Source organism: Myotis lucifugus, unplaced genomic scaffold (assembly GCF_000147115.1).
Source record: "Myotis lucifugus unplaced genomic scaffold, Myoluc2.0 scaffold_126, whole genome shotgun sequence".
Lineage (NCBI taxonomy): Eukaryota > Metazoa > Chordata > Mammalia > Chiroptera > Vespertilionidae > Myotis > Myotis lucifugus.
The window spans coordinates 700,895-714,394 of record NW_005871174.1 but is presented as its reverse complement, the minus strand read 5'-3'; the positions used below and the strand labels follow the sequence as shown (position 1 = coordinate 714,394).

General features: G+C 46.3%; 1 protein-coding gene across 5 annotated transcripts in view; it reads right to left on the bottom strand.

Annotated features, from left to right (window-relative positions):
• The window catches only part of KYAT3 (kynurenine aminotransferase 3), a 68,168-nt gene extending 55,257 nt beyond the window's left edge, over positions 1–12,911 (bottom strand). Inside the window, exons 1-2 of one of the 5 annotated variants that reach the window (XM_023758232.1) lie at positions 12,552–12,911; positions 3,588–3,687 (exon numbers count right to left, since the gene is read on the bottom strand). In XM_023758232.1, coding sequence (XP_023614000.1) covers positions 3,588–3,686 — 99 coding nt within the window. In that variant the 5' untranslated portion in view covers position 3,687; positions 12,552–12,911. Of the gene's footprint in view, positions 1–3,583; positions 3,690–12,551 lie in introns of those variants that run through there. The other 4 variants (XM_006093899.3, XM_023758233.1, XM_023758234.1 and 1 more) reach the window with 4 other exon arrangements.
• Between the last annotated feature and the right edge of the window lie 589 nt (positions 12,912–13,500).

Here is a 13,500-nt window from a genome sequence, read left to right as displayed (position 1 = left end):
AAGCTCTACCGGCTCCCCTTTAAAACTTCTTTTCCTTCCTCTTTCGCTCTCATCCTACCTTTCCCATACATTCTTCTCTACTTACTTCCACTGTTTTAATATCTATCTACCTGCCTAATTATTCACTATCATTTATCTTTTTTCTTTTCTGACTCCTACTTTTAAAATCTGTCCCCAGTACACAACTATACTTCATTTTCATTATAGCTCCTACAGTTCACTCATACATCCTCTTTCCTTCTTTAACTCTGCTCTCTACTGACTCCTTTATAAAGTTCTTCCCTCCCTCCTTCCCTTCTTAAAGCTTCCGTTAACCCCCAGCCCAGGGCTCAGCCCTGGCCAGGTGTTCACTGTCCCCCATTCCTTGGCCTCCCCACCACCGTCCTGTTCCCATTTCCTGCTTGGGATGCCCAGCCCAGCAAGGGTGGCTGAGGCCTGTGTGGCCCATGCACTGCTGCTGCCACAAAGCAGGAGCACCTCCGCCCAGAAGGCCTCAGACCGTCCACCACTCTGTCCGGACCTGTGGGCGCCTCCCCGCCAACAGCCCGTGCTAGGGGGCCACCGCCCTCCTCCTGCATCTGGGCGGGGCTCCCGCCCTCGCCCCCGCCACCCCCCTCCTCCAGTGTGCAACCCTGCGTTCCTTTCCCTTTTCCATTCCTGCGTCTTTTTTTGTTCCCTTTCTGTATTTCTGTTTCTCCTCTTGCCTGTCTGCATGCAGGCCTGCCTTCCTCTCCTTCTCTTTTCTTATTCCCTCCTATTGTATCCTATTCTACCCCAGGCCTTGCAGCTGCCTGAGCAGAGGGCGGGGACACAACCTGCAGATCCGGTCCTGATGTTATGGTGTAACGGATAACTTGCATATTTCTCTACTATTAGTATAGGCATAAAGTAAGTGTGGTAGATGGGGAAGAACCTAGCAGACTTTGATTAAAGTCCTGTCTGTATCCCACTGTTAAACACAACCCAGCAAATATTTATTTACCAAACATTTGCTTTTCCATCTCCATGTGACAGAGTCAGGTTAAACCAATCAGTGCCATTCGTGGAAATCTGGATGGGAGACAGAGAGACAGGTAGCTTCTACTGGGCACTTATACCCAGAAGAGACATAAAGTTAGATGTGGAGGAAGCCTGTGCAGTGCCCCTCACAGCCCAGACAAGCTCTAAACCTTAAGTGAAGACTGGTCTAATGCTAGTAAAGGGTGACACTATTAGGTACTAGGAATTGGTGCTCCATGAGACCTCTCAAGAACAAATACTTACTCCTTCCTTCTTTCTTCCCTCCCATCCATCCATACATCCACTCATCCATCCATATCTCTCTCATCTATAGTTAGTTCTTTGGCTTTCTGGTACCAGAGGATAATATAAATGTGATCTCCCAAAGAGAGGACAGATAGTGATTTTCATTCTGGGCTCGTCTTGGTTCTTTTCTTACTATACAGGAGTAATTTTTTCCCTTAACACCTAAAATATTATTTATTTAAAATTGATTTGAGAGAGAGAGAGAGAGAGAGAGAGAGAGAGAGAGCAATTTGTTGTTGCATTTATTTATGCATTTATTGGTTGATTCTTGTATGTGCCCTGACCAGAGATCAACCCACAACCATGGTGCATGTGGATGAGGTTCTAACCAACTGAGTTTGAGTTACCTGGCCAGGGCTATAGTAAGTTTTCAATGATATTAATGGTGTGGATGAGGAGGATTTTCTAGTAAAAACAGATTTAAAGTAAGTAAGTAGTCAGGCTGGTTCTGGTAAATTGTTCTTGACTTAAACTTATCACTACTACTCTATAACACTGATCAGTCTGCTTTATCATTTGACTAATAAGAAGAACACTGTGACTATTTTTTAAAAATTGATTTTAGAGAGAGAGGAAGTGGGTGAGAGAGAGGCAGACGAGAGAGATAGAGATAGAGAGAGAGAGAGAGAGAGAGAGAGTGAGAGAGAGACAGACATTGTTCTGCCTCCTGTTCGTGCCCTGACAGGCAGCCGAAACTAAAACATGGGTGTATCCTGACCCATAATTGAACCCAAAAGACTTTGGTGCATGGGACTACGCTCCAACCAACTGAGCTACACAGGCCAGGGCTATCTGTGTGACTATTTTAATTGCAAAGGTGTGATAAAATGTAGAGACCTTTCTGATGTTATTGTTAAAGATGGAAAGGGCTGAATTCGATCCCAGAGAATCTGCAAATATAAATAAAGCATTGGCGTTGGTTGTGACCTGGGATGTACATTTGAATCACCTGGAAAATTTTTTCAAAATACAGTCCAGACTTATAGAGTGAGATTCGCTCAGGATGCCAATTCTAACTGAGTTCTGCAGATAACTGCCCACCCAGCCTTAATTTAATACCTGCCTTAATCTGATCACCGAGTGATGGTACCACTTCCTTGAATTCAACCTCTGCATGGAGGGCTTGAACTAAGTAGTCACGGTGGTAACAAAGATGAGAGATGGAACCCAAGACAATCATAGTATTTACACATAAAGGGAGAAGTTGATGATGGTTTTAATGAAATTTCAATCTTACATAAAATTTGAGGTTGTTATTAGCTTGAACAATATGGAACTGCTGATATTTACCCATTTTTTACCTATAAAATGACAATTTCATATGATTCAACATAATTTGAAACACACATATACATGTTACCCAGAATAATTATCAAGATTTTGCCTAATTGGCTTCATCTTTTCCCTTTTTAATTTTTATTGCTGAGTGATTTTAAAGCAAACCCTAGACCTTAATTCATTTCACCCATCTATACTTGGCATATATCTCTAAAAAATATCGACAGTTTCTTATACAACTTCAATGTCATTATCACACTTAGTTAACAATAATTCCTCTGTATCATCTAATACCCAATACATATTCGTATTTCTCCGATTATCTTTAAAAATATCTTTTTACATTTTAATTGAATGAATCGAGTCCCTGAACAAGGTCAACACATTGTTTTGGTGGTTGTGGTTCTTAAGCCTCTGTTCATCTCACAGCAGTCCTTCCAAAACACCCCTTTTTCTCATGCCACTGACTTGTTGAAGAAACTGGCACAGTTATCTACCCTCGGTTATGACGGTCATGGTAGTAACAAAAAGATCTGTTTCCTTTCCATGATGTCATATAACCTGGTCCTCAATCTGCCATACTTCCTGTAATCTTGAAGTCATAAGGCCTGTTCTTATCGTCACTTAACATCCTTTCTTGAGTATACAGAGCCCCTCCTTCATTCATTTAAAACAAACTCCCCTTTAGAGTTCGAGAGCTAGACAAGGGTGAGTATGGTATCTTGGTTATAACACTTAAAGCTGTGTGACCTTCAACAAGTTACTAAACCTCTCTAAGCCTCCACTTTTTCATTTGTAAGACAGGAATGTAACAATTCATAAGTTGAAGAGTTCTGTAAAGATAAAATGAGATCATGAATCCACAAGGTCCAATACTATTCCTGACACATAGACAGGCAAGCAGTAACTCAGAGAATGTCAGTTTCCAAAAAAAAAAATATTTGAAAAGGTGTACTTTTTTGACATCATGGAATATGTACAATTTATCTGTAAGCAATACCTACAGCAGAAGTGGAGAATCTGGAGATTTTTGAAGAGTAAATCATCTTCAGGAATTTAGCTCTACTGCCAAGGGAGCAGAGTCTCCTCTGAGCCAAAAACATGCTGCAGGATGAAAGAAAAAGTTTTAAAGGGAGTGAATATATGATACTTACATTGCTATCAGACAGTTATAGATAGCTGACAGACCGTAGCTCATATTAAGTATATATAAAACGTTTTGATAGTTTTTTTCTTCTCTATGATAAATCTCTTATCACTACAATCATTTCTAATAAAATCCTCTTTTATAAATTTATGCATATGTTATTTTAAACTAGACACCTGTAAGGATATTGTGAATTCAAAAAATAAGGCTCTAATTTAGTGAAGAGCATTAAGTAAAAACTCCATTACTAGTAGTTAAAATAGAGAATGTCTCAGTCTAAAAACTATTCATAATTGTCTAGATAACAGTCACTAGCAAAAGCACAATCTGTAACAGTAAAATTTTTAAAAACTTTAGAAAGTTATTTAGAAAGTTGCTTGAAAAGAATTATACCAGTCCCTGGTAAATATAAATATAAGAATGAATCTTAGGTTATTTTCTCAGATGGTATTTCTCTCAACAATTCTATAACTAGCAAGTCATTTCAATAGGTTCGTTATATACCTGGCATGCATTCTGAGTTACTTCTCTAGCTGTAAGGAAATCATTATCTATCACGGGTAGGGAGATCAAAGCTATATGAAGTTCTGTTGTTATACTGCCACACTCAGGCAAACAGACACTCATGAGATTTTGCCCTGCGAATTTTGTATTAGGGGATGGCATTTCCTCTATTTCTGATCAAACTTTTAAAAAGAGGCGGATTCCAAAAACTCAAAGGGTCCACTGAAGCTAGCTATGAATCTCTGTTACCAAATGTTAAGGCTACAGAAAGCTTTCTATATAAAAAATGATTTATCATTGGATGTTTCTTAAAAAGTGAAATATAAAGTCCTGAGCATGTGATTGAAATCGCAGCTTAAATGACAGCCTCTCAGCCACTCCATATCACATCAGCCTATTTTAATTCTCAGCAAAGCACTTTGTTTGTTTGTTTGTTTGTGTGGCTGGCCACTCACTCACTTATTCACAAATTTAAAACAAACTCCATGAGCAGGTATATTTAATTCACCACTGTATTCTCTGGCAGAGAGTAGGAATCCTATCTAATAACAGACAAACATGGTAATTAACCATACCTCCGCTATGCTTCCCATTGGCTAATAAGCAGGATATGCAAATTAACTGCCAACAAAGATGGCAGATGGCAGCCACGCAGCTGAAGTGAGCAGGAGGTTTCCTTGCTCCAGTGATGGAGGAAGCCAACGTTCCCCGCCTGCCGGCGCAGCTCTGAGCTCCAGATGCAACAATGTTGCAATTATAGAAGCTAAACAAACCCAGATACCTGCTTTCAGCTGACAGCGGGCTCAGAGCTTAGAGCACCAGTGATGGCAACAGAGTTTCAATTATAGAAGCTAAACAAACCCAGATATCTGCTTTCAGGCAGCCACGGCCTCAGAGCTGGAGCCGGCTCTCAGCTCCAGTAACAGCTATAGAAAGTAAATAAATCCCAGAATAAAAAAAAATTTTTAAAAAAGAGGCTGGGGGCTTCAGGCATGCGCCAGCCTGAAAACGGCCATCAGCCCCTCACCCAGACTGGCCAGGCACCCCAGTGGGGACCCCTACACTGAAGGGGGTGTGACCAGCTGAAAACAGCCATCAGCCTCTCACCCAGGCTGGCCAACCACCCCAGTGGGGACCCCCACCCTGAAGGGGGTGTGACCAGCTGAAGACAGCCATCAGCCCCTCACCCAGGCTGGCCAGGCACCCAAGCAGGACCCCCACCCTGATCCGGGACACCCTTCAAGGCAAACCAGCCGGCCCCCACCCGTGCACCAGGCCTCTAACCTAAAAGGGTAATATGCAAACTGACCCTAACAGCAGAAAGACTGGGAATGACTCGTCACTATGACACACACTGATCACCAGGGGGCAGACGCTCAATGCAGGAGCTGCCCTCTGGTGGTCAGTGCACTCTCACAGGAGGGAGCTCTGCTCAGCCACAAGCCAGGCTGATGGCTGCCAGTACAGCACTGGTGGTGGGAGCCTCTCTTGCCTCCTCAGCAGCGCTAAGGATGTCTGACTACAGCTTAGGTCTGCTCCGCACTGGCAAGTGGACATCCCCTGAGGGCTAGCGGGCTGCCAGAGGGATGTCTGATTGCCATCTTAGGCCCAAACCCCTGGGGAGCGGGCCTAAGCCAGCAAGTGGTCACCCCCAAGGGGTCCCAGACTGCGAAAGGGCACAGGCCGGCCTGAGGGACCCCCTACCCCCGAGTGCACAAATTTTTGTGCACCGGGCCTCTAGTTCAATAAATAAAAGTATTAAATGACTGAATGAATACATAAATCACATTATAAATTAATGATTTAAGTGGATTATTTATAAGTCTGTTATAAAGTATTGATTCCTTTCATAAAGCAACAAATTATTCCTTATGTTTTATGTCTTTCAAGTTCAAGTCCAGGTTTTCTTAAATCAAGACATGCCTATTCTTATGTCACTAATTGTTCAGTTCAGAAGTAAAACATTAACTGAGTTAGGCAGTAGGGGTAGTCTTAAGGAAAACTACCAAATAATAGAAACTCTACTGAGCAGTCTTCATTCATTATCATGGAATTATGTGATTTAGAACAAATTTTTTCAGCAAATAAACATCTATTTAAATTCAGCCTAATTTCTTTTAGTGTTAAGCAAAATGCTTTCTTGCAAGAAGACAAATGAAAGAAATCTCTTCTACCTTCTTGAGATAAAATGGGGGAAAACAGGACTAGGAATCAGGATACCTGGATTCTAATCCTTACTCTTCATCCTATCTAATAAAAGAGAAACATGCAAATTAACCATAACCCTGACACCCTTCCCATTGGCTAATCAGCAGGATATGCAAATTAACTGCCAACCAAGATGGCTGCCGGCCGCCAGGCAGCTGAAGCGAACAGGAGGCTTCCTTGCTCCAGTGACGGAGGAAGCCAAGGTTCCAGGCCTGCGGCAGCCCAGCTCTGAGTTCCGGATGCAACAAAGTTGCAATTATAGAACCTAAACAAGCTCCAGATAGCTGCTTTCAGCCGGCAGCGGGCTCAGAGCTTAGAGCAGCAGTGATGGCAACAGTGTTTCAATTATAGAACCTAAATAAAGCCCAGATATCTGCTTTCAGCAGCCGAGGCCTCAAGCTGGAGCTGGCCTCAGAGCTAAAGCCAGCTCTCAGCTCCAGTGACAGCCATAGAAAGTAAATAAATCCCAGAATAAAAAAGAAAAAAGAAAAAAAAAGGAGAGGCTGGGAGCTTCAGTCACCTACCAGCCTGAAAACAGCCCTCAGCCCCTCACCCAGACTGGCCAGGCACCCCAGTGGGGACCCCCACCCTGAAGGTGGTGCGGGCAGCCTAAAAACAGCCATCAGCCCATCATCCAGGCTGGCCAGGCACCCAAGTGGGACCCCCACCCTGATCCGGGACACCCTTCAGGGCAAACCAGCCGGCCCCCACCCGTGCACCAGGCCTCTATACTATACTACAGGCAGGGCGGGACAGCGCGAGCTGCCATCCGGGCCCCATGTGCAGCCCTGGGCAGCGGGGCATAAGCCCCGCCCCCAGCCGGGACTCCTATGTGCCACCTGAGCCCCCAGCCTGGACCCCCATGCTGCCTGAGCCTGGCACTGCTAAGCCCCGCCCCCAGCCGGGACCCTATGACTATTGGAGTGCAGGAAAGTGCCGCTGGGCTCTGGGTCACTGTGGTGATCCAGCCATTGGTAAGTAGGCAACCCCCAGCTGCGCCTGATCCGGGAGCAGGAAAGCAAGCCCAGCCCTGCGGACAGCCCCCAGCTGCGCCTTCTCCCCAGTCGCCATGAGGATCCGGGAGCAGGAAAGCAAGCCTGTGCTGCCGGCAGCCCCAAACTTTTCTTGCTCCCCAGTTGCCATGGTGATCTGGGAGCAGGAAAGCAAGCCTGGCCTGAGGGCAGCCCCCAGCTGTGCCTGATCAGGGAGCAGGAAAGCCCGGCCTGTAGGCAGCCCCTAGCTGGGCCTGTTCCCCGGTCACCATGGGGATAGGGAGCAGGAGAGCAAGTCCGGCCTACAGGCAGCTCCAAGCTGGGCCTGCTCCCCGGTTGCCATGGAGACCTGGAAGCGGGAAAGCCCAGCCTGTGGGCAGCCTCCAGCTGGGCCTGCTCCCCTGTCGCCATGGCAATCCTGGAGCAGGAAAGCCCGGCTTGCAAGCAGCACCCCCATCCTGGCTATAGCTCAAGGGAGAGTACAACATGCAGTGCATGCAGTGGAAGCCCAAGGAGCCTGAGAAGATCAACACAGAGGGGGCTCCTGCTCCAAGCCCTCCCATGGTGCAGGCCCCCAGCAGACACACACACATACACACACACACACACACACACACACACACGGCAACTGCTTCGAGCCTCTGTGGTGCGGCTGGGGGGCAGGCCCCAGCAGACACACACACACACACACACACACACACACACACACACATACACACACACGGGATGCCCGCTCTGAGCCTCTGCTGCCAGACTGTGGTCATCAGTAGGACATCCACTGAGGGCTCCCAGACTGTTAGAGGGGCAGGCTGGGCTGAGGGAACCCCCACCCTCCAGTGCACAAATTTCGTGCACCGGGCCTCTAGTATTTTTATAAAAGGAGCTTTCTATCTTCAGACAAGTCACTGACTCTTGTTGAGCCTCAATATCCCCGTATTTCAAAACAGATGAATAAATTAATCCTGGTTTGAAGATAATCTCACAAGGCACTGAAGTCACTGGCTGGCCATACATGAGCTTAGACCAGTGATGGCGAACCTTTTGAGCTCGGCATGTCAGCATTTTGAAAAACCCTAATTTAACTCTGGTGCCGTGTCACATATAGAAATGTTTTGATATTTGCAACCATAGTAAAACAAATATTTATATTTTTGATATTTATTTTATACATTTAAATGCCATTTAACAAAGAAAAATCAACCAAAAAAATGAGTTTGCATGTCATAGGTTCACCATCACTGGCTTAGACTGTATCTCGTAGGAGACTACACCCCAGGTTGGGTGAGCCATGCCCTCTGGTCACCAGGCCTCAACACCTGTTCTCCTAAGGGAGTTGCCACTAAATCCACCTGTTTCATCTGGAAATCCCAAGGCCTAAATCCCACACCTTCTCCTCGGTCTGTCTTTGAGGGCACATTACCTCCACAGTGAAATGTACTGCCCTGACCCAGCTCTTCATTTCTCTTCCACTTGCCAAACCTCCCACTGTATCTTTTGGAATAGCTGCATCATAATCATTCAATTCCATTATATCTTTGTGTTCTCAGAGTGTTCCCTGCACCTCCTTTGCTTTAACTCAAATCTTGTTTTCCCCAAAGGTACCACTTCTATATTCCTCAGTGTTGGCTTTTGTTCTTATATGCTCCCCCTACCTTTTTCTTTCCACCCATTTTATCACTGTTAGACAGTTACTCCCCTCATGTGCCTTCCTGATGTTATCTCCTGAATTGCTGTTAACTCCCAGTCATTCATTAAGGATTTTGTCACTGAGCATACAGTTTTCTTCTCAACTCTAAGGCCTGAGATCACCCAGGTAATTTCAATGTCTTCAAAGATGACCCATCCAACAACTGATATTCCCACGTTCATTGCTCTTCTCCTTCATTCCACCTTAGTCAGACTCTCCTACAGTCATACCCTGAACTTTGCCATTACCTCAACCTGGTCGAATCCTAATAAAAGAGTAATATGCAAATTGACCATCACTCCAACACACAAGATGGCCACCCCCTTGTGGACACAAGATGGCCGACAGGGGAGAGGGAAGGGCAGTTGGGGGGAACCAGGCCTGTAGGGGAGGGCAGTTGGGGGGAATCAGGCCCACAGGGAAAGGCAGTTGGGGGGAACCAGACCTGTAGGGGAGGGCAGTTAGGCATCTATCAGGCTGGCAGGGGAGTGGTTGGGAGCCAGCAGTCCTGGATTGTGAGAGGGATGTCCGACTGCCCGTTTAGTCAGACATCCCTCAAGGGGTACCAAATTGGAGAGGGTGCAGGCTGGGCTGAGGGACACACCCCCCATACACGAATTTCATGCACTGGGCCTCTAGTCTATAATAATAAAAGCATAATATGCTAATTAGACCGCTGTCCTCCCGGATGACCTTCTGGACGAAGCCGGGGCTGCGAGGGAAGCCCTGGTCCCAGATGCCAGCGGCCGGAGGGAAGCCTGGGTCCTGGATGCCAGAGGGAAGCCGGTGCTGGCAGCTGGGGGAAGGAAGGCCTACTCTTGCATGAATTTCATGCATTGGGCCTCTAGTCCCAAAATAATTGAAGAATTCTGGTGTTTGACTATAAACCACCTGTCCTTTTAATTTTCTTAATTATCACAACTATTCCTCTTCTTCAATATTATCAAGATCTCTAGGAGGCTGCCTTTCCTTTGCCCAATCAGCCCTTGCCTTCCTTTCCCCTCCCAATTTAGATCCAGTTCCACCATTTCAGTGATGTTCTTGACAATGTCTTACCCCCCGTCTGTAAAATACTAGCCCTGGATGAACTCAACTGCAGTGTCTGCTTTTCCTATGGCCCATGAAGCTGTGGACTGCTGGAGAAAGTCACACAGGATAGGATTGCTGTCACCACAAGCTTGTGGTTATTAATCTCAAATTGAACATCAACTTTCTCCAGCACTTCACTATATTTTATAGATGAAGAATGGCAGAATATACCAGCCCAAAATATACCACTAAGCATAATGATTATTTGGAGCTAAAGGCACTTGAAAAACAGCAGAGGCAAGAAGGGTGATCTCAAAAGCAAAACTTAAAAAAGGATATTTTATCGGCTGTCCCCTTTCGTCAATCTATACTCCTCAGTAGGAGGATAGGTGTGCCTTTTGTACCCTTTACAATGTAGAGACAGCTCTTGCTCCGGTCAATTTTGACCTTTATATTGTGAAACCCAGTAGACATTCTGTGAGTCTCACTTTCCTTGAGCTCTCTGTAGCTTTAGATACTGCTGGTCAAGCTGTGTCTCCTCCCAGAAACACCATGTTCCCTTGGCTTTTGATATATGACAACCCCTCATTTTCCTCCTACCTCTCCCTAACCTGTCATTAAATGACAGAATTCCTCAATATCCAGACCTGGGCTCTCTTTCCTTCTCACTAGGTTATCTCATTGTGGAAGGAATTGTGAGCGCAATGGGCAATAGATGAAAAAATGCTTCCAGAGAAACCTAAGCAGACTGACAGGTACTGAATCAGAACCTCTAAAACTATATTTTTCCTGTATTTTAAATAAACACATTTTAAGCAGCACTTTTCTAACGTAATTAACATTCCAAATGTATATTCAGCAATAAGGTAAACAAAAAAACAAAATTGGATATCATTGAAAAGTGAGAGAAAAATCAAAAGCCATATGGCTTTTAATTCTAAACAATATTTTCACTCTATTTTTCTAGTTTCTCCTTTAGAACAATATTCTGTGGGGGGGAAAACAACAACAAAAAAACGGAACTGTGAATCAGGGTGATCTAGGAAACCTGATTATGGCACATTCATATACATGACCAATAGAAAGTTAAACTATTTATTATCGCTGGAGTAGATTGTTCACAGTGAGGATACAGAAAGTATGCATGGCAGATTTGAGGGTGACCTGAAACTGAGAAGGTGGGTGAATTGTTGGGGGTACAATCCAGAGCTAAAATGTAAGCAAGGTAGTCAGAATGAATTGTGAAGACTGAAGCTCTGAACTTAGAACCAAATGATCACTTACCACCACTCTGTATATGGGGGAGAGAGGTAGGAAGAGGTTTAGTTCATTTGACAAACTCCAGAACATTCAGGTTAACTGAAAGCACAAGGAAGGTTTAATGTGAGAGACTGCAAAAAGGGGCTAGTGCTACTAGTCAGAGTCTGACCAAAGGAAAGATCATCTGCACTTCATGCTCCACCTGTCAGTCCACTTCCAGAACGCTTATAAGGTGCAGTGACACAGCAGAGGGCATCTAGGAGGTGAACAAGGTATTGACTGGTTTAGTACAGTGGGAACAACAAGCCTCAAAGTCATGGCACTGGAGCATGAGTGGAAAAAATTAGCTATATTTAGGTGGCACAATGCTTAAGGAGACGTGACCGTGAAATTGCTGAAAAGCTGTTCTGTGAAAATGGGGTTCGTGTAATTATACATTTCTCCAGGGGGAAGAAGTATAGCTGGCTGGTGTGAAGTAGCAGGAATGAAGTTTTAGCAGACGGTGAGAGAACACTTTCTAATGATGGCCCTGCACCAGTGGTGCCTGGGGTGGACCTGAGCAAGCAGCCCCAGTTCTTGCCTGGGGAGAGCCCAGGTGTCCGGAGGTGGAGCAATGATTTCTGTACTGGGTGTGGGGCTCCCCCTTCTTGAGCTGCTCGGATTGCAAAAGCAACAGATTGGCCTGTCTCTTATAACCACAAACTTTAGGTTCACTTACATGGCAGGTTAACTGCCTTTGTTTTCTTAAAAAAAAATAAAAATCCGGTTATGGATAAACGAGTCGGTGTTACTCTTGCCACGCTGTTTTCAAAATCCCCAAACTGCAACATCAAGAACACAAAGGGCAATCGATGACCGGGGATCAAGGGTCCCTCCCACCCTAGAAGGCCAGCCACCTCGGCGCCATTCCCTCTCCAAAGGAAACTGTTAAATCCAGCGCGGACCCTCTGCAGCCTCCCCGAGGTCTGCGGGCTCAGGAGGGCGAGTCCGAGTCTTCAAGGAAATCCAGACCGGCTCTTCCTCCCTCCCAGCCCCGCCAGGCGCCGGGCGCCCTCCGGCCCGGCCCCGCTTCCCACGACTCCGCCTGCCCCGACCGCAATCTTCACTCCGTACCCAGGTCCTCCCCTCGCGACCCACTTACCTCCTTCGCTGTACGACCCAGCCACCTGGGCTTGAGTCCCGCCTGGTCTCAGAAGGCCTGGTGGGTGGGATTCGGAGGCGGGGGCGAAACCTGGGCGGGGACCGACCCGAGGGAATGGAGTCGGAGTGCGGATTGGCTGAAGGGCGGCCGGGATCCCGGACTGGATGAGACTGGACCGGAATGGGCAGGGAGGCGGGGGCAAGGGCAGAGCTGGAGGGAGCACGGGCGCTAGACCTCCAAGGCGCATCTGGATGTGGCCCGGGATAGCCCCATAGGCCCTATGGGGTCGGGACTCAGGGCGCGATTGGCTCTGAAGACTGCCGGGTCAGGACTGGACTGGGCAGGTGGAGGTGGGGGCCTGCTTAGTTCTGCGGGATGGAGGCGAGTCAAGGTAAAGGGGTGGGATGGGGCGGGACTTGAATACGGCCGGGGATTGGGTATGAAATTTCCACCCAGTCCTCTGATTGGATGTGTGTGACAGATTGGGGCGGGTATAGAACACGGATTAGTTTGGAAGAAAGGGCAAACTGTGAGGCCACAGGGTTTAGACGAGGGGAGGGTTGTAGTTAGAATAATGATGAAGGTGGCTCGGTTGGGCATCGTCTTCTACACCAAAAGGTTGCTAGTGCTGTTCCCGGTCCCAGCACATGCCTCACCTGCGGGCTGATCCCCAGTGTGGGGCGGGCAGAAGGCAGCTGATCAATGACTCTCTCTCATCACTGATGTTTCTATCTCTCTCTCCCTTTCCATTCCTCTCTGAAAAAAATAAAAAATATATTTTAAAAAGAGGCATCCAGGAACACATCTGTAATCAGAACGTTGGGTTTATTAGTCGTTGCAATGAGGGAGAACACACAAGGTGGGTCATTTTAATAACAGAATTAAGAATGACTTATTGTAGGGTTTAGGCTTGTATTAGGTGATTTTGGGGGAGGATTTGAAGAAATGG